At 43.3% G+C, this 18,258-nt stretch overlaps 1 protein-coding gene across 1 annotated transcript in view; it reads left to right on the top strand.

Moving 5' to 3' along the window:
- LOC138975313 (uncharacterized) overlaps positions 1-18,258 on the top strand; it is a 45,848-nt gene that overhangs the window by 13,731 nt on the left and 13,859 nt on the right. Inside the window, exons 9-24 of the mRNA XM_070347968.1 lie at positions 2,323-2,451; positions 2,908-3,119; positions 4,065-4,210; positions 5,592-5,703; positions 6,333-6,548; positions 7,146-7,382; positions 9,446-9,542; positions 10,405-10,557; positions 11,879-12,028; positions 12,379-12,595; positions 13,567-13,726; positions 13,926-14,094; positions 14,516-14,669; positions 15,483-15,685; positions 16,405-16,668; positions 17,947-18,083. Of these exons, the coding sequence (XP_070204069.1) occupies positions 2,323-2,451; positions 2,908-3,119; positions 4,065-4,210; positions 5,592-5,703; positions 6,333-6,548; positions 7,146-7,382; positions 9,446-9,542; positions 10,405-10,557; positions 11,879-12,028; positions 12,379-12,595; positions 13,567-13,726; positions 13,926-14,094; positions 14,516-14,669; positions 15,483-15,685; positions 16,405-16,668; positions 17,947-18,083 (2,756 nt within the window). The remainder of the gene's footprint in view (positions 1-2,322; positions 2,452-2,907; positions 3,120-4,064; positions 4,211-5,591; positions 5,704-6,332; positions 6,549-7,145; positions 7,383-9,445; positions 9,543-10,404; positions 10,558-11,878; positions 12,029-12,378; positions 12,596-13,566; positions 13,727-13,925; positions 14,095-14,515; positions 14,670-15,482; positions 15,686-16,404; positions 16,669-17,946; positions 18,084-18,258) is intronic.

The raw sequence follows: 18,258 nt of genomic DNA, 5'->3' as shown, positions 1-18,258 counted from the left end.
TGTGTTGTTATTACCGTGTGTTGTGTTGTTATTACCGTGTGTTGTGTTGTTATTACTGTGTGTTGTGTTGTTATTATCGTGTGTTGTGTTGTTATTACCGTGTGTTGTGTTGTTATTTCCGTGTGTTGTGTTGTTATTTCCGTGTGTTGTGTTGTTATTACCGTGTGTTGTGTTGTTATTACCGTGTGTTGTGTTGTTATTACCGTGTGTTGTGTTGTTATTACCGTGTGTTGTGTTGTTATTACCATGTGTTGTGTTGTTTTGTTATCACCGTGTGTTGTGTTGTTATTACCGTGTATTGTGTTGTTATTACCGTGTGTTGTGTTGTTATTACCGTGTGTTGTGTTGTTATTACCGTGTGTTGAGTTGTTATTACCGTGTATTGTGTTGTTATTACCGTGTGTTGTTATTACCGTGTGTTGTGTTGTTATGACCGTGTGTTGTTATGACCGTGTGTTGTGTTGTTATCACCATGTGTTGTGTTGTTATCACCGTGTGTTGTTATTACTGTGTATTGTGTTGTTATTACCGTGTGTTGTGTTGTTATTACCGTGTGTTGTATTGTTATCACCGTGTGTTGTGTTGTTATTACCATGTGTTGTGTTGTTATTACCATGGGTTGTGTTATCACCGTGTGTAGTGTTGTTATTACCGTGTGTTGTATTGTTATTACCGTGTGTTGTGTTGTTATTACCGTGTGTTGTGTTGTTATCACCGTATGTTGTGTTGTTATTACCGTGTGTTGTGTTGCTATTACTGTGTGTTGTGTTGTTATTACCGTGTGTTGTGTTGTTATCACCGTGTGTTGTGTTGTTATTACCGTGTGTTGTGTTGATATTACCGTGTGTTGTGTTGTTATCACCGTGTGTTGTGTTGTTATTACCGTGTGTTGTGTTGTTATCACCATGTGTTGTGTTGTTATTACCGTGTGTTGTGTTGTTATTACCGTGTGTTGTGTTGTTATTACCGTGTGTTGTTATTACCGTGTGTTGTGTTGTTATTACCGTGTGTTGTGTTGTTATTACTGTGTGTTGTGTTGTTATTATCGTGTGTTGTGTTGTTATTACCGTGTGTTGTGTTGTTATTTCCGTGTGTTGTGTTGTTATTTCCGTGTGTTGTGTTGTTATTACCGTGTGTTGTATTGTTATTACCGTGTGTTGTGTTGTTATTACCGTGTGTTGTGTTGTTATTACCGTGTGTTGTGTTGTTATTACCGTGTGTTGTGTTGTTATGACCGTGTGTTGTGTTGTTATTACCGTGTGGTGTGTTGTTATTACCGTGTATTGTGTTGTTATTACCGTGTGTTGTGTTGTTATTTCCGTGTGTTGTGTTGTTATTACCGTGTGTTGTGTTGTTATTACCGTGTGTTGTGTTGTTATTACCGTGTGTTGTGTTGTTATTACCGTGTGGTGTGTTGTTATTACCGTGTCTTGTGTTGTTATTACCGTGTGTTGTGTTGTTATTACCGTGTGGTGTGTTGTTATTACCGTGTATTGTGTTGTTATTACCGTGTGTTGTGTTGTTATTACCATGGGTTGTGTTGTTAGTACCGTGTTTCGTGTTGTTATTACCGTGTGTTGTGTTGTTATTACCGTGTGTTGTGTTGTTATTACCGTGTGTTGTGTTGTTATTACCGTGTGTTGTGTTGTTATTACCGTGTGTTGTGTTGTTATTACCGTGTGTTGTGTTGTTATTACCGTGTGTAGTGTTGTTATTACCGTGTGTTGTGTTGTTATTACCGTGTGTTGTGTTGTTATTACCGTGTATTGTGTTGTTATTACCGTGTGTTGTGTTGTTATTACCGTGTATTGTGTTGTTATCACCGTGTGTTGTGTTGTTATCACCGTGTGTTGTGTTGTTATTACCATGTGTTGTGTTGTTATTACCATGGGTTGTGTTATCACCGTGTGTAGTGTTGTTATTACCGTGTGTTGTATTGTTATTACCGTGTGTTGTGTTGTTATTACCGTGTGTTGTGTTGTTATTACCGTGTGTTGTGTTGTTATTACCGTGTGTTATGTTGTTATCACCGTGTGTTGTGTTGTTATTACCGTGTGTTGTGTTGTTATTACCGTGTGTTGTGTTGTTATTACCGTGTGTTGTGTTGTTATTACCGTGTGTTGTGTTGTTATTACCGTGTGTTGTGTTGTTATCACCGTGTGTTGTGTTGTTATTACCATGTGTTGTGTTGTTTTGTTATCACCGTGTGTTTATTACCGTGTGTTGTGTTGTTATTACCGTGTGTTGTGTTGTTATTACCGTGTATTGTGTTGTTATTACCGTGTGTTGTGTTGTTATTACCGTGTTTTGTGTTGTTGACAGATGCTAGAGGCAGCGAGGCAAAGCAGGCAGAGTCCAGGAAAATGTTGAAAGCTCTGAAAACAGAACTGCTGTCCAAGCTTCCACAAGACAGAGTGGTCAAGTACAGCATTGCATGGGATGAGGAAAAAGGTATTTGCTTCATTTAAACGTTTGCCAAAAATACTATGTCGGCGATGAAATAAGAATGTCATAAAACGTTTTAATTGTTGTCAGAATAATACATTTAGTGAATGTCTTGTTTTGACAAAATTGAACGTTCCATTACCATTTTTGTTTTAAATTCTGGGTTTTGGAACGCAACTTGTTATGTGTGTGTGTGTGTGTGTGTGTGTGTGTGTGTGTGTGTGTGTGTGTGTGTGTGTGTGTGTGTGTGTGTGTGTGTGAGAGAGAGAGAGAGTGTGTGTGTGTATCTGTGTGTGTGTGTGTGTGTTTGTGTGTGTGTGTGGTTTTCAATCATCATTTGATCAAAATGTAACGTTTACCTTTCGAATGACAGCATTAAAAACAAAGAAAAATCTAGGGTAGACGGAAAGAGTCTTTTATGTTTTAAAAAGCTGAGTTTTTGACTGTTCATATTCTATGAAGGAATCGACCCAGAAAACGATCCAAGACATAAAGATTACATCAACAACTTCTGCAACGACTTTGAGCAACATCTGAGATCCATGACGCAAGAGGCCATCACGGCACGTGACCAAGACCACAGAGTTAATCCCCTTGTAGAGGAAGTGACGCAACACACACGCTTCTGTCAAGAGAAATGTCGCAGCTTTTATGGACGTCAAGATGCCTTGAATGTAAGATAAAAGGTCACTGTTTTCTTTATAATCTTTATTCATAATGAACTGAGGCCAGACTACCAGTAGAAAAAAATGAGACGACGAATGGACTAACGAGCTTTACATAAATATCATCAATGGATATAGATGGAACTTGAGACGCATTTAAATGTTTTGTTTCTGAAATTTAATCTGAGGGTGATCTTTTTGTGCTTCTATCGCCTTACGGGCCAGGAGATATAAACTCCCACATTGAGCAAAAGGACAAAAAATGTGTAGATAAACAACACGTCTTGCTTGGTTCAAGGCAGTAATTACTCCCTTTTGCTTTTGATAATCAAGTGATTGCCGTCATAAGATCATCGGTCACCCCTTCCCCATGATTATTTTGGTTTTGTTGGTCTGTTTTGTTCCCTCCGTTTTCCAAACAAAACAAGAAATTCCTCCGAGGTAGGAAAACACCCCCGTCAAAGGGAAATAACCTTCTCAGTTGGTGGCAGTGACTGAGTGAGAATGGTTATTTCCCTTTGACCATTAAGATGTCCCTCTATAAGTCTTTGTAGAATCTTAATCCACCAATAACTTCCTAACCGTGTGTTTGACTGGTCCCAATTTTTGTAAGGACCGTCTCAGGAATGTATAGAACCTGTTCACCAAGTTTGGTGACGATCGGTCCGTTCATTCTTGAGATCTATATGCGAACACAAACAAACAAACAAACACATCGACCGAATCCTATACACACCAATAACTCCCTAACCGTGTGTTTGACTGGTCCCAATTTTTGTAAGGACCGTCTCAGGACTGTATAGAACCTGTTCACCAAGTTTGGTGACGATCGGTCCGTTCATTCTTGAGATCTATATGCGAACACAAACAAACAAACAAACACATGGACCGAATCCTATACACACCCCTATACCGGGGGTGTAATAATATGTGTTGCTTTGTGTTGATTTTCAGCGGGTGTCAGCCTACCTACAGAACGAAGACAGCCGACAGGTGTTCGTGATTCACGGCAAGTCAGGGTCCGGTAAAACCTCCATCGTTGCCATGGCAGCAAGCGAGGCAAGCAGACTGCAGCAGGGCAAAGGTGTTGTCATTCTCAGGTGAACATAAAGCCTCAAATTAACTGGACGAAGTCGACCACGCGAAGTATATTTCGTTAAGCTCGCCGCACTAAGCTTTAGCACTGAGTTTTTGGTGTAAAGACACGCGAAGTATATTTCGTTAAAGGCATATGTACTCGATGACTATACACGCTAATTGCTTTACCAACAGCTGGAGACATGCTAAATTAAGTTCCCTGCAAAATATTGTGGTCTAGGACCCCTTCAATGTTGAGATATGTTAATTTTCATTTTGATCTGGATCGTCCTATTTATAGATTTGGCAACACATGTAACGTTGATGCAAGGGAGCTAACACCGCGGCTTTGTTGACATCCTCACTTTTTCAGAGGCTAGAACAAGCTGTAATGCATGTATTATGGTCCGCGCATGGTGACATATCGTCATTATATGGTCTTATGGTGCGTTTGACATCGATTATGGGCAAACTACACTTTGTAAACACGGGAGCGCGTACATATGCCTTTAAGCTCGCCGCACTAAGCTTTAGCACTGAGTTTTTGGTGTAAAGACACGCGAAGTATATTTCGTTAAGCTCGCCGCACTAAGCTTTAGCACTGAGTTTTTGGTGTAAAGACACGCGAAGTATATTTCGTTAAGCTCGCCGCACTAAGCTTTAGCACTGAGTTTTTGGTGTAAAGACACGCGAAGTATATTTCGTTAAGCTCGCCGCACTAAGCTTTAGCACTGAGTTTTTGGTGTAAAGACTTCGCGAAGTGGACTTCGGGCTCAATTAGGGACGGGCTTAAAGCTGATGTTGATAACGTCCGTAATAAAAGGCACAATCCTTCCCATGTAAACGATTCGGATCACCATCTCCGGGCGGGGATGTAGCTCAGTCGGTAGCGCGCTGGATTTGTATCCAGTTGGCCGCTGTCAGGGTGAGTTCGTCCCCACGTTCGGCGAGAGATTTATTTCTCAGAGTCAACTTTGTGTGCAGACTCTCCTCGGTGTCCGAACACCCCCGTGTGTACACGCAAGCACAAGACCAAGTGCGCACGAAAAAGATCCTGTAATCCATGTCAGAGTTCGGTGGGTTATAGAAACACGAAAATACCCAGCATGCTTCCTCCGAAAACGGCGTATGGCTGCCTAAATGGCGGGGTAAAAAACGGTCATACACGTAAAATTCCACTCGTGCAAAAAAACCACGAGTGTACGTGGGAGTTTCAGCCCACGAACGCAGAAGAAGAAGAAGAAGGATCACCATCTCAGATTTGGCCAGGTTTATACATAGGATGATCGATGAGACCATCCCTCAACTTCGGGCTTTGAGATAAGAAAGGCCTTGAGGTTTTCTTCCTAATTGGAGCTATTACAAATGTTTATAACAAGACCGAGCTGTGTTTTGCTGTTACAGGTTTCTGGGTACTACCCCAGACAGCACTACGGTGGGAGGTCTGCTGACCAGTATCTTGAAGCAACTGTCGGCCTCCAAACAGCGCTCTCTGGCGACGGAGGAACTCCCAGCGGTAAGGATAGTGCAATGGTGCATGACAATTAGATCTAGAAATTCAGACAATATATCTGGCTGATGAATAATTGTCTGTAAACGAGTAATGCCGCTTCAAAACAGTGAAGCAAACACTTGTCGGCATTGATCAGTGAAGGCAAGTGTTCATAGCGGCAGTTAATAATGACCCCTCGCGAGCATATCTTTGAAAGAAAAGGCGCACATCATTGCAAACGTACATTGCAGAATATACACATCAGAGTTAGTTGTTCACCGTGATTGCTTGCTTCCACCGATTAGCTGCGTATGTTTGTCTCAATGTTGAAGTCGAAAAGCTCAACATGTAAGCATCAGTAAATCATCATCTGCCGGCGACGTTTTCGCACGTAACCAAAGTATGATTTTTTTCCATTTTTATTTCTGTATTGTCCCATTGCTGGGAAATTCGGGTCGCTTCCTCCCAGCAGCAACAGAGTCGCGCTACCCAGGTGTGTGCGTGTTTAGGTGTAATCAGCCACCTGCACTTACGGCAGAATGACCGAGGTCTCAGGTTACGTGCCACAGTGGTGACACGGGGGTGGAACATGGATACCGTCCTGTGACTTAATTTGACCCCTTTACCCACACAATGGACATTGATATCCCCAGAACGTGAAGGATCTCTCTGACCTGCTGGAAGAGACGTTGGTGGAGACAGCGAGTGACCAGTTCCCTGTCACGCTTCTGCTGGACTCGCTTGACCAGCTGGACCCTGCCAACGGCGCGCGAGAGCTGAGCTGGCTGCCTACTGATCTGCCGCCCCACGTGCGTGTCATCGTGTCCACGCTGCCTGAGGCTCAGTATGACGCGTTCCCCAAGCTGCAGGTAGGTGTCTGGAGTGTTGAGGGTTGATTGTGGTGGATTGTGTGTGTGTGTGTCTCTCTCACTCTCTCTTGTTGATTTTGGGTGATTGTGTATGCGTGTGTGTTTGTGTGTGTGTGTGTGTGTGTGTGTGTGTGTGTGTGTGTGTGTGTGTGTTTCTCTATGTCTCTCCCTATCTCTCTCTCTCTCTCTCTCTCTCTCTCTCTCTCTCTCTCTCTCTCTCTCTCCCTCTCCCTCTCCCTCTCCCTCTCCCTCTCTCCCCCTCTCACCCCTCTCTCTCTGTCTCTCTGCTGTTTTAGAGAAGAGTTCACTGTTTCAACAAAGCAGCATTTAGTCTGTAGATGTTGATCAATTGCGTCCAGCTGCGGCTGTATGTGCCATTTTCTCCATCGGTCTCTTTTGACTTTACATTTTTGTAAAATATAGGTATGATTCTTCTTCTTTTTCTTCTTCAGTCAAATCTGATACAATAGCGGTGCCTTAAAGTCAATCCAAACCTGACATGATCGCTCAACAATAATAGGTGATTTTTCAAAATGATTTTAACAGTTAGACTTGCAATCCTTTTCAGGAATTAAGTATTTCTGTGTCTTCAACCAGGCTATGTACCAAGATGACAAGTCCAACTTCTACCAAGTCCCCATCCTCGGAGACAATGACGTCAGCGGGATTTTGGACCAATGGCTTGCGGCCTCCAAGCGCCAACTGACAGCCAATCAGAGACAGCTTGTGATGGACGCGTTCAAATCCTGTCCGCTCCCTCTCTTTCTCAAACTCTCCTTCGACACAGCATGCAAGTGGAGGTCCTACTTTCTCCCCAGCCACACTGTGTTGCAGGTAGGGTTATTTCACATCATTTGTTTTGTTTCTGATCATGAAATACCGTTCCTTTCAGCTCAGTTCGGACGGATTCTCGTATCACTCTCACGCTATGGTGTTTCCTAAGAATCAACATCTGATTTCGGTCAGACAGTAAAAGATGTCTAATGGCTTCTTGTCTGACCAGCTTTTTGGTCGATCCGAGGGGAGTATATTGCCTTCTGTTTCATCTTTATCGACCAAGGCCGAAAGGTAACAGAAAGCGATATGTGACTCTCCACCACGAAATGAGTCGCATGTCACCTCGCGCGGTTTTGCGCTAGGCTTAATATAAGTCCGGAGAGTGTATGGTAACAGTGTGAGGGTCACCTTACTCACAGGCTTATAACTCAAACTGTTTTCGCTCTTTTCTAAAACTGTTTTCACCACTGGATAGAGCATAAAAAACTATTTAGGAAAATGTAAAAATATTAACATCATGCAAAGGTGACATGCGACTCATTCAGGGATCGCGCTAGCTTTTTAAAAAACGCGTAAGTCATACGCAACGAAACGAAAAAAACGCGTCACGGACCAATATTTTTGCGTACTACGAAAACACGTACAGACACAAACAAAACACGCACGAAAGGCTTAAAGACACTCCTTACCTAAATACGGCGAGTTTTCCTGTCGAACTCCGCGCACGCCTGTCGAATAACACCCCTGCTGTCTCCAACCTTCGGGCCTTGCGAGTTTGTTTCCCGCTCTAATACGACTAGACACACTTTCCGCCTTTTGGAAGCGCGAGATGGGAGAGCAGCTAATGTCTGTTTCATTATCCGACAAGACATTATCTGGTAATACCCTCGTTACGTTCGTTTGCGATACTTCGATGCAAAAAGAAACGGACTTTAGTTTTGACGCGCAGATTTCATGTGTGTCGTCACTTCTCGAGCCCTATAGTCAGTTTCAGGATCGGGTGATTATTAAGTCAGAGCAAAAGCGCTGCGTGAAGACAAGAAAAAGTTACAATATTTTTGCGTATGGCTTACGCGGCGCGGCGAAAAAAACGCGTCAGCGACTTTTAAAATGCGTCAAATACGCAAAAATCGTGCGTAAACGCGATCCCTGCTCATTTCGTGGTGGAAGGTCACATATGATCCCAGAGGATCGACAAAAACGCTGGTCTAACAACAAGCCACCAACGGACTGAGTTTATATATACATGTATTGATGACACAGCCTGCATCTCGTTTTGTTCTTGTATTTTTGTTTTTTCATTTACCGCCATGGGATTTCTTGAAATTAAATTTGCTTTACTTTGCCTTGATATTGTCATCATTTTGAAAAACCAAAAGAACGCACAATAATGCTTAGAGAGCCATAGTTTGAACGTAATTTTTAAAATGCAATTCAGTGCCCAAACGCGCGTCAGTGCTGTTAAGGCCAAAAAAAAAGGTCTGTTTACGGTAACATAGGCCAAAAAAATAGGGTTGGTAGGTCGGGATTTTTATATTTTTTTTTTCTCCCAAAAAACCATATTTTTACATTATTTTTTTAAAAAAATTTTTCTTCCCCAAATGCCAAAAAAAAGTCTAGGGTCTCGCGAAAAAAATAGGGTCGGTCGGGTTACCGTAAACAGACTTTTTTTTGTGTGGCCTAATTGTCACCTATTCGTCGCTTTTCTTCGAGTCTAAAAATGTCCAGAGCTGTCATCATTTTCGCGTGTTCAGTAAGTTGTTAGCATTTGCCTTTTCCTTTTAGTGTTTTTAGACTTTTTGCTGTCCTATGGATTACAGAGCTTATTTGAAAATTGACCATGAGTCATCGCCATAATTATCAACATTGATTGGGTCTTTGAGAGTGAATGTTTACAATCGTGGTCCTCGGAAACACGTATTCAAAACCGCGATGGTTTCACATCTAAAAACTGGTGAAAATTATGACTATGTTTTCTGTTACCAAGCTGGTTATGAATAAACAAAAAACGTGAAAATTATGACAATTATGGTAACTTGTGGCTCGCCTTGAAATGGCTCATGACAATTGTATTTTCTAGTTTTATTGTCTAGTACAATATTATGTCTTTGGTCCTACAGACAACGGTTCGAGACAGCATCAACATGATGTTTGCGGAACTGGAAAAATCTCACGGCGAAACGCTCGTCAGTCGTGCACTTGCTTACCTCACCATCAGTGAGTGTGTGTGTGTGTGTGTGTGTGTGTGTGTGTGTGTGTGTGTGTGTGTGTGTGTGTGTGTGTGTGTGTGTGTGTGTGTGTGTATGTGTGTGTTTGTGTGAGTGTGTGTGTGTGTTTGTGTGTTTGTGAGTGAGTGTGAGTGTGAGTGTGTGTGTTTGTGTGTGTGTGTGTGTGTGTGTGTGTGTGTGTGTGTGTGGTCTACTCTTTATTAACTTTTTTACTTTTGAGGCGTATCACAGTAAAGGATAGAATGTTCCTTTAACCTCAGATTCATTCAGAGTCGGTACTTTATAAATCTTGTCACAAATCATGATCTCTTTCAAAAAGATTTTAAAAACATCTTGTCCGAGGCAACTGCGGAAGTGCGAACGAAAAGCAAACCTTGAATATGGAGCTAGTTGAATCCTAAATACTGATCTCTTGAAACCATGCAAAGGTGATAGGCACCAAGTTGGAGAGAACGCGGCAATGTTACAGGTCACGTGCCTTGAATATATGCGGCACAACTCTTCCACACCCTGGAAAACAACCGAGAGAGTTATCTCCAAAATTGTCTTTTCAAATCACGTGTCTGTTGAAATATCACCAAATCATGATATTTGAATTGTTGTTTTTTTACATATCGTCTGATAGCAAATTGACAAACAAATCATGATATTCAAATCGTTTGTTTGTTGATATATATATCACCAGATAGCAAATTCAAAAACAAATCATGATATTCAAATCATTTATTTTTTAAATATCATCTGCAAACTGACCAACACATCATGATATTCTAATCGTTTGTTTGTTAACATAATTATCTGATAGCAAACTGACACGCCAATCATGATTGACTATTTTTCATTGATTGCAGGTCAAAGTGGGCTGACGGAAACAGAGCTGGAGGACATCTTGTCATGTGATGATGACGTACTGAATGACGTGTACACCTTCTGGACCCCGCCTGTGAGGAGGTTGCCTCCCCTGCTGCTTGTCAGGCTAAAGGCTGATCTTGGACAGTATCTTGGTGACTGATCAGTTTTGAAATCGACTCTCATTGTTAATTTTTTTTTGTTTTTTGGTCGGTGTGTGTGTCTGTGTGTGTGCGTGTGTATGTGTGTGTGCGTGTGTAATGCAATGCAATATTTGCGCTAAACGTTGCAATGAGCACAAACATTGCTTGAAGAGTATGCTGGCATTATGAAATAAATCATGAGTTGTTTATGTTGTTGCTTGTTTTTTGCATCGTAATTATCAATCAATCAATCAATATGAGGCTTATATCGCGCGTATTCCGTGGGTACAGTTCTAAGCGCAGGGATTTATTTTTATTTTTTTATTTTTTTATTTTATGCAATTTATATCGCGCACATATTCAAGGCGCGGGGATTTATTTATGCCGTGTGAGATGGAATTATTTTTACACAATACATCACGCATTCACATTGGCCAGCAGATCGCAGCCATTTCGGCGCACATCCTACTTTTCACGGCCTATTATTCCAAGTCACACGGGTATTTTGATAGACATTTTTATCTATGCCTATACAATTTTGCCAGGAAAGACCCTTTTGTCAATCGTGGGATCTTTAACGTGCACACCCCAATGTAGTGTACACGAAGGGACCTCGGTTTTTCGTCTCATCCGAAAGACTAGCACTTGAACCCACCACCTAGGTTAGGAAAGGGGGGAGAAAATTGCTGACGCCCTGACCCAGGGTCGAACTCGCAACCTCTCGCTTCCGAGCGCAAGTGCGTTACCACTCGGCCACCCAGTCCACTTAATTACACTTAAGAAGAGCTATAGATCTAAGCATTCACAAGCCAGCTTACACAGCAATGCAAGCTCGAAGTCAACGTGAGTCGCCCTGACGGATGTTTGGTTGAATACAGTTGAACCCCCCTTTTAAGACCTCCAAAAATATGAGAAAATCAGGTCTTAAAAAGGAGGGAGTCTTAAGATGGAGGTACATTTTGAGAGGTTATGAAATGAGAATCTTACAAAACAGGGTCTTAAAAGGGAAGGAGCCTTAAAAGGGGGGTCTTAAAAGGGGGGTCTTAAAAGGGGTCTTAAAAGGGGGGTCTTAAAAGGGGGTCTTAAAAGGGGTCTTAAAAGGGGTGTATTAAAGGGGGTCTTAAAAGGGGGGTCTTAAAAGGGGGTCTTAAAAAGGGGGTCTTAAAAGGGGTCTTAAAAGGGGTCTTAAAAGGGGTCTTAAAAGGGGGGTCTTAAAAGGGGGGGTCTTAAAAGGGGGGGTCTTAAAAGGGGGGTTCCACTGCAGTAACTGTATCCATCGTTGCCAACTTTTAATCCAACATGGTGGTCAGATCTGTCACGTGATCTGTTTCAGTTGATCGAGGGGCGGACGGTGTGGGGGTGTTCTTCTGGTATCACAGACAGTTCATAGAGGCTGCCCATGACCGCTACTGCCGCAACGACACCGCCATGACCGCCTTGCACGCTGCCCTCGCTCATTTCTTCTCGGGTGTCTGGTCTGCCGGTCAGTATTTGCAAATGATTTGTGTAAAATATACGATGTTCATCATGCCTTTTATGGAGACGTTTTCTGACGAATTTGAGCTCAAAACATCAACAGGACATTTAGGCCTACTGTACCATAATTGAGATGTACCTGCAATTGTTAACTCGAAAATGCTCCATATCCGTGATATTTCGTTTAAAGGAATGTAAACAGTACTTCTTAAAGTCTTAGTTTTCTTGTAAGTTTGAGAATAATTTGTCCTTTTCGAAATGCAATAAGCAATTTGATGTCTTTGCTGGATAGATAGTTTTATTCCTTGATCTGTTATTAAAATTCATCACATCGACATTTTTTTTTATTGTTACCAGGAAAACCAAAACCTTATGTAGACAAGTCGGGGAACTCTGCAAAAGCCGACAGGATTGTGTCCCCTCAACCGCTCAAATTCGGCAACTCCTTCAACCTGCGAAAACTGAATAACCTCCCCTACCATGCGATACAAGCACAGAACAAGGACCAGCTAAAGGAAGAGTGTCTTCTCAATTTTCGCTTTGTGCAATCAAAGCTCATTGCCTGTGGCGTCAGGTAATTACACACTTTTACATTGTTGTAAGTAACGCTTACATGGTGTTAGTCCAGTTTAGTACTGTATACTATCCACATTTGTGATTTTCAGTCAAATAAGTTTTACTCTAAAAAACACAGATGTTGTACTTAAAAAAAAACACTGTTCGTAATTCCGGGGCGGTGCTGGATGACTACAGTATAAAACAGAGATGTCGTTCTTTACACAAAAAAACAAGGTTAATTATTTTTAAAAAAAAACCACTGTTCGTAATTCCAGGGCGGTGCTGGATGACTACAGTTTCAGCAACACGGTTTGTTATTTCAGGGCGGTGGTGGATGACTACAGTTTCTAACAACACGGTTCGTTATTTCAGGGCGGTGCTGGATGACTACAGTTTTAAACAGAATGGTTCGTTATTTCACTACATTCGTGTACACTGCATTGGGGTGTGCACGTTAAAGATCCCACGATTTTCCTGGCAAAATTGTATAGGCATAGATAAAAATGTCCACCAAAATACCCGTGTGACTTGGAATAATAGGCCGTGAAAAGTAGGATATGCGCCGAAATGGCTGCGATCTGCTGGCCGATGTGAATGCGTGATGTATTGTGTAAAAACAAATCCATCTCACACGGCATAAATAAATCCCTGCGCCTTGAATATGTGCGCGATATAAATTGCATAACAATTTTTTTTTTAATTAAAAAACATCCCTGCGCTTAGAACTGAACCCACTGAATACGCGCGATATAAGCCTCATATTGATTGATTGATTGATTGATTGATTTCAGGGCGGTCCTTTATGACTACAGTTTCAAACAACACGGTTCGTTATTTCAGGGCGGTGGTGGATGACTACAGTTTCTAACAACACGGTTCGTTATTTCAGGGCGGTGGTGGATGACTACAGTTTCTAACAACACGGTTCGTTATTTCAGGGCGGTGGTGGATGACTACAGTTTCAAACAGAATGATTCATTATTTCAGGGCGGTGCTGGATGACTACAGCGCGGCCAGGAAGGCGTTCCCCAATGACGAGGACCTGAAGATCGTGGCCGAGGCCCTTCAGCTTTCCCAGGACGCCCTGCAGTACGACCCGCTGCAGCTGCCCGCGCAGATCATCTGCAGGCTCCAGTCTGTGCCAAAGGTGTGTGTGGTTTTTAACAAAGGAATGCAGTCCTCTTAGGACTATCGGTGGTCTTAAACATACATACCCTCTAAAAAAAACCAACCCCACCCCCCCCACACACACACACATGCACCCCCAACCCCGGTCAAAAACAAGAACAACACACCATTAATTTGGCTTGATCAGTGATATCCCATCCATTGTGTTTTGTCGCCAGGGTGTACAAGGGTTTCTCCAGCAGTGCAGAGAGAGTGACGGTATCTTCCTGATTCCCAGCAAGCAACTGCTGATCCCCCCTGGGGGACAGCTCGTGCATTGCCTCAACGAACACACGTCTGACGTCACTGGACTAGCAATGACCGATGACGGAAAGTTCGTTGTGACGTGTGAGTATGCCTGTAGCTGGCACTTTTGATTACAAAAAAGATATCAGTTATCTGTTCAGTATCCTCTTCAATGTATTTTTCGGGCTATAACGACCAGTAGAAGTCCTTGTTTGACGTTCTAATGAGTTTGGACTGAATCGTCGGCTTTGAGTGAAATCGTACACGATAAAAGGTCTCCTCGTCTTCACGTTTTTCCAGACTCCTCCGACATGTAACTGTCTGTGTCTGGCGTTATTATGAGTTTTGAGAGAATTGTCGGTTTTGAGTAAAAATCGTACACGATGAACGGTTTCTATGTCTTCTCGTTTTTCCAGGCTATTGTACGACCGGTCGCTGTCTGTGGTTGACGTCATTATGAGTTTTGAATGAACTCTCGGGTTTGAGTAAAATCATACACGATTAACGGTCTCTTCTTTTCCAGGCTCGTACGACAGATCGCTGTCTGTGGTGGACGTGGCAGAAGGACGCAGGGTGCGGAAGATAGAGGGGGTGGGTAACGACCTGGAGAATGTCTTCCTCTGCTGCAACGACACCGTCATCGTCACCGACTCTGACGACTTTCTTGTAGCCTACGCGTAAGTCTGTAGAAATGTAAGGGTGCACGACAAAAATAGGAATAATAGGCACAGTTTGTCTGTTTCAAGTTTTTTTCTGTTACGATTTAAGACTCACTCCCTTATAAAATCCTTTTATTTTAATTTAATTTTAATTTTACAGATTTTCTGTAAAGGTTAAAAGTGGGGGGGGGGAGGGGGGTGGAGGGCCACAGTACTTCTAATATGAAACTAAATTGGAGTCTGAATTCCCATTTTAGGTGTTGTATGTGAGTTCGTCACAGGAGCCGATTACGGTTGTATATATGTGACGTTAAGGGTGTCCGCAGCGTTAATGAAACTTTATATGCCGACAAAACCATAACAAAATTATGCTGAAAGAGAAATTCAAGGTCAAAATGGGGTCGAGCAGTAAGGAATAATCATGATTTTCTTGATGCTCTGTGTGCTTACCGGCAAGGTTGGCCTAGTGGTAAGGCGTCCGCCCCGTGATCGGGAGGTCGTGGGTTCGAACCCCGGCCGGGTCATACCTAAGACTTTAAAATTGGCAATCTAGTGGCTGCTCCGCCTGGCGTCTGGCATTATGGGGTTAGTGCTAGGACTGGTTGGTCCGGTGTCAGAATAATGTGACTGGGTGAGACATGAAGCCTGTGCTGCGACTTCTGTCTTGTGTGTGGCGCACGTTACGTGTCAAAGCAGCACCGCCCTGATATGGCCCTTCGTGGTCGGCTGGGCGTTAAGCAAACAAACAAACAAACAACAAATCTGTGTGCTTGATCTGCGCTTGATCCGGAAAGGCATGCCTAGTTTTGATTAGCGGTTCTCCTGTTGTAGGTTTGAGTCGGGGGTTCCTCTGTGGAAGAAGACTGATCTTAGCCACCCGCTGATATGTGCCTGCGGTGAGGGTCGTTCCACCCTGCTGATTTATGAGGAAAGCTTCACGTTCTATGACGCGAAAACAGGGGCCAAGGGTGGCGAAGTGGAAGTACCCAGAAGTATGAGGAAGTTCGACTTCTCTTCTTCAGTCCCTATTGCTGGTATGTGGCTATTAGTTTCTGCTTTGGATTTGACCGAATGAGAGAGAGAGAGAGAGAGAGAGAGAGAGAGAGAGAGAGAGAGAGAGAGAGACAGAGACAGAGACAGAGACAGAGACAGAGACATTGAGAGATAGATATAGTCAGACACAACGAGAGAAAGAGAGGGGGTGAGAGAGGAGGGGGAGAGAGAGAGAGAGAGAGAGATAGAGAGAGAGAGACAGACAGATACAGAGAGAGAGAGATAGAGGGAGACAGAGAGAGAGGGAGAGAGACAGATATATACAGACACAACGAGAGAGAGGGGTGAGAGAAAGGGAGAGAGAGAGAGAGAGAGAGAGGGAGAGAGAGAGAGACACACACACACACACTCACACACATACACACACACACACACACACACACACACACACACACACACACACACACACAACAACAGAGAGAAAGGGGGGAGAGAGAGAGTGAGAGAGGGAGAGGCAGAAAGAAAGACAGACAGACAGGCAGGCAGACAGACAAAAACAACGAGAGGGGGTGGGGGGTGGGAGAGAGTGCTGGATGCGTCGTGCGTGTGTAAGTGTGTGTATGTTTGACTCCTAGTTTGCTCAGTTCTAACGGCGGGCGGTCTTTCTTTGCTTATCTCTTTCTGTATGTAAGCCTTAGCTTTCGTGTGTCTGTTAATCTCTGACCGGTTTTAATTTTGCATCTGTTTATGTTTAAAACAGGTAACACCAAACACGTGGCTACAACGGATTTGGACCAACGCCGGATAGTGGTGTGCGACGTCAAGACCAAACAGCTTGTGGCCACCAAACTCATGACATATGAGGTCAACTTTTCCACCCGCACGGGCGACGATGATGATGACTTTTGTGTTGAGGGACTGGCCATCTCTGGGGACGGGAAGTACGTCATCTGCGCCAATGCTGACGACAACAACATTTACTTCCTTGACGTCACCACTCTAGAGACGGTGACAGTTTTGAAAGGTGAACTTAAGGATATATCTGTTGTAAGTGAGAATGTTCAGGCACACCGCCACATATCTGTTCCAGAGTACAGGCACACTCCTTTGAAATCAGCTCAGCTCCACAACTCAGATCTGGCCTGGCTTTTAACACAACTTGTGATAAGTCCATCTCTCAACTTTGTCACATGCCTAAGGTCGACGTCATGTCTGCTTCGTGCGCACAGCTTCTTCTTCTTCTGCGTTCGTGGGCTGAAACTCCCACGTACACTCGTGTTTTTGCACGAGTGGAATTTTACGTGTATGACCGTTTTTACCCCGCCATTTAGGCAGCCATACGCCGCTTTCGGAGGAAGCATGCTGGGTATTTTCGTGTTTCTATAACCCACCGAACTCTGACATGGATTACAGGATCTTTTCCGTGCGCACTTGGTCTTGTGCTTGCGTGTACACACGAAGGGGGATAAGCCACTAGCAGGTCTGCACATAAGTTGACCTGGGAGATCGGAAAAATCTCCACACTTAACCCACCAGGCGGCCGCGGCCGGGATTCGAACCCTCGACCTTCCGATTAAGAGGCCGACGTCTTACCACCTCGCCACAGCGCCCGTCGTGCGCACAGCTTAAAATTGAAGGAAATAATTTCGCAAATAGGCACTAGTGACTGTTGATCCCTCAATTTGAGACTCCCTCCTTCTTAAGACCTTAATTACTTTTTTCAGATTTTCTGTTCAAATCCTCTGTCCATTTACCTGCTCTTAAGACTTATGTCGTTCGCTTTCATTTGTTGATGCACATAAAAGAGAATATAATTGTGTACAATTTTTTTTATTTTCTTTATTTATTTATTTTTTTTAATCATAAAGCACATGTTGGCGAGGCCGCGACTTTTCGTTTGCTTTGCCTTTTCTTTTTTGAAACAACATAAATGTGTGCCTGTGTCCAGGGTTCAGTCGTGACTACTCAGAGAAGTTAAACAACATAAATGTGTGCCTGTGTCCAGGGTTCAGTCGTGACTACTCAGAGAAGTTAAACAACATAAATGTGTGCCTGTGTCCAGGGTTCAGTCGTGACTACTCAGAGAAGTTAAACAACATAAATGTGTGCCTGTGCCCAGGGTTTAGTCGTGACTAATCAGAGAAGTTAAACAACATAAATGTGTGCCTGTGTCCAGGGTTCAGTCGTGACTAATCAGAGAAGTTAAACAACATAAATGTGTCTGTGTGTGTCCAGGGTTTATTCGTGAGTACTCAGAGAAGTTTAACAATATATATATATATACATGTGTACATGTTTCCAGGTTTCCGTCGTGACTACTCAGAGAAGTTTCGCGTGACAGCGGACGGCAAGTACTTATACTTCCCCAACAGGCGAGCAGTGAGGGTGGTTGACCTCGACACTCACCGCACAGCTTCTTGTCTAATGCACATCAACACGGTGAGGCATCGCATGCTCCTTGTATTGTACTTGTTGGCTTTCTGTCTGTCTGTATGTCTGGCTGTCCAGGGGCGGAACAGTTGCTTTGTAAGGGGGGGGGGCACTTTGAATCGAAAGTGAATGTGATGGGCGTGAAGCGCCCGAATTTGCTAGGGGGGTCCGGGGGCATGCCCCC

This window comes from Littorina saxatilis, linkage group LG9, assembly GCF_037325665.1.
Source record: "Littorina saxatilis isolate snail1 linkage group LG9, US_GU_Lsax_2.0, whole genome shotgun sequence".
Classification (NCBI taxonomy): domain Eukaryota; kingdom Metazoa; phylum Mollusca; class Gastropoda; order Littorinimorpha; family Littorinidae; genus Littorina; species Littorina saxatilis.
The sequence above is the reverse complement of the archived record's forward strand: the minus strand, read 5'-3'. Positions and strand labels throughout refer to the sequence as shown.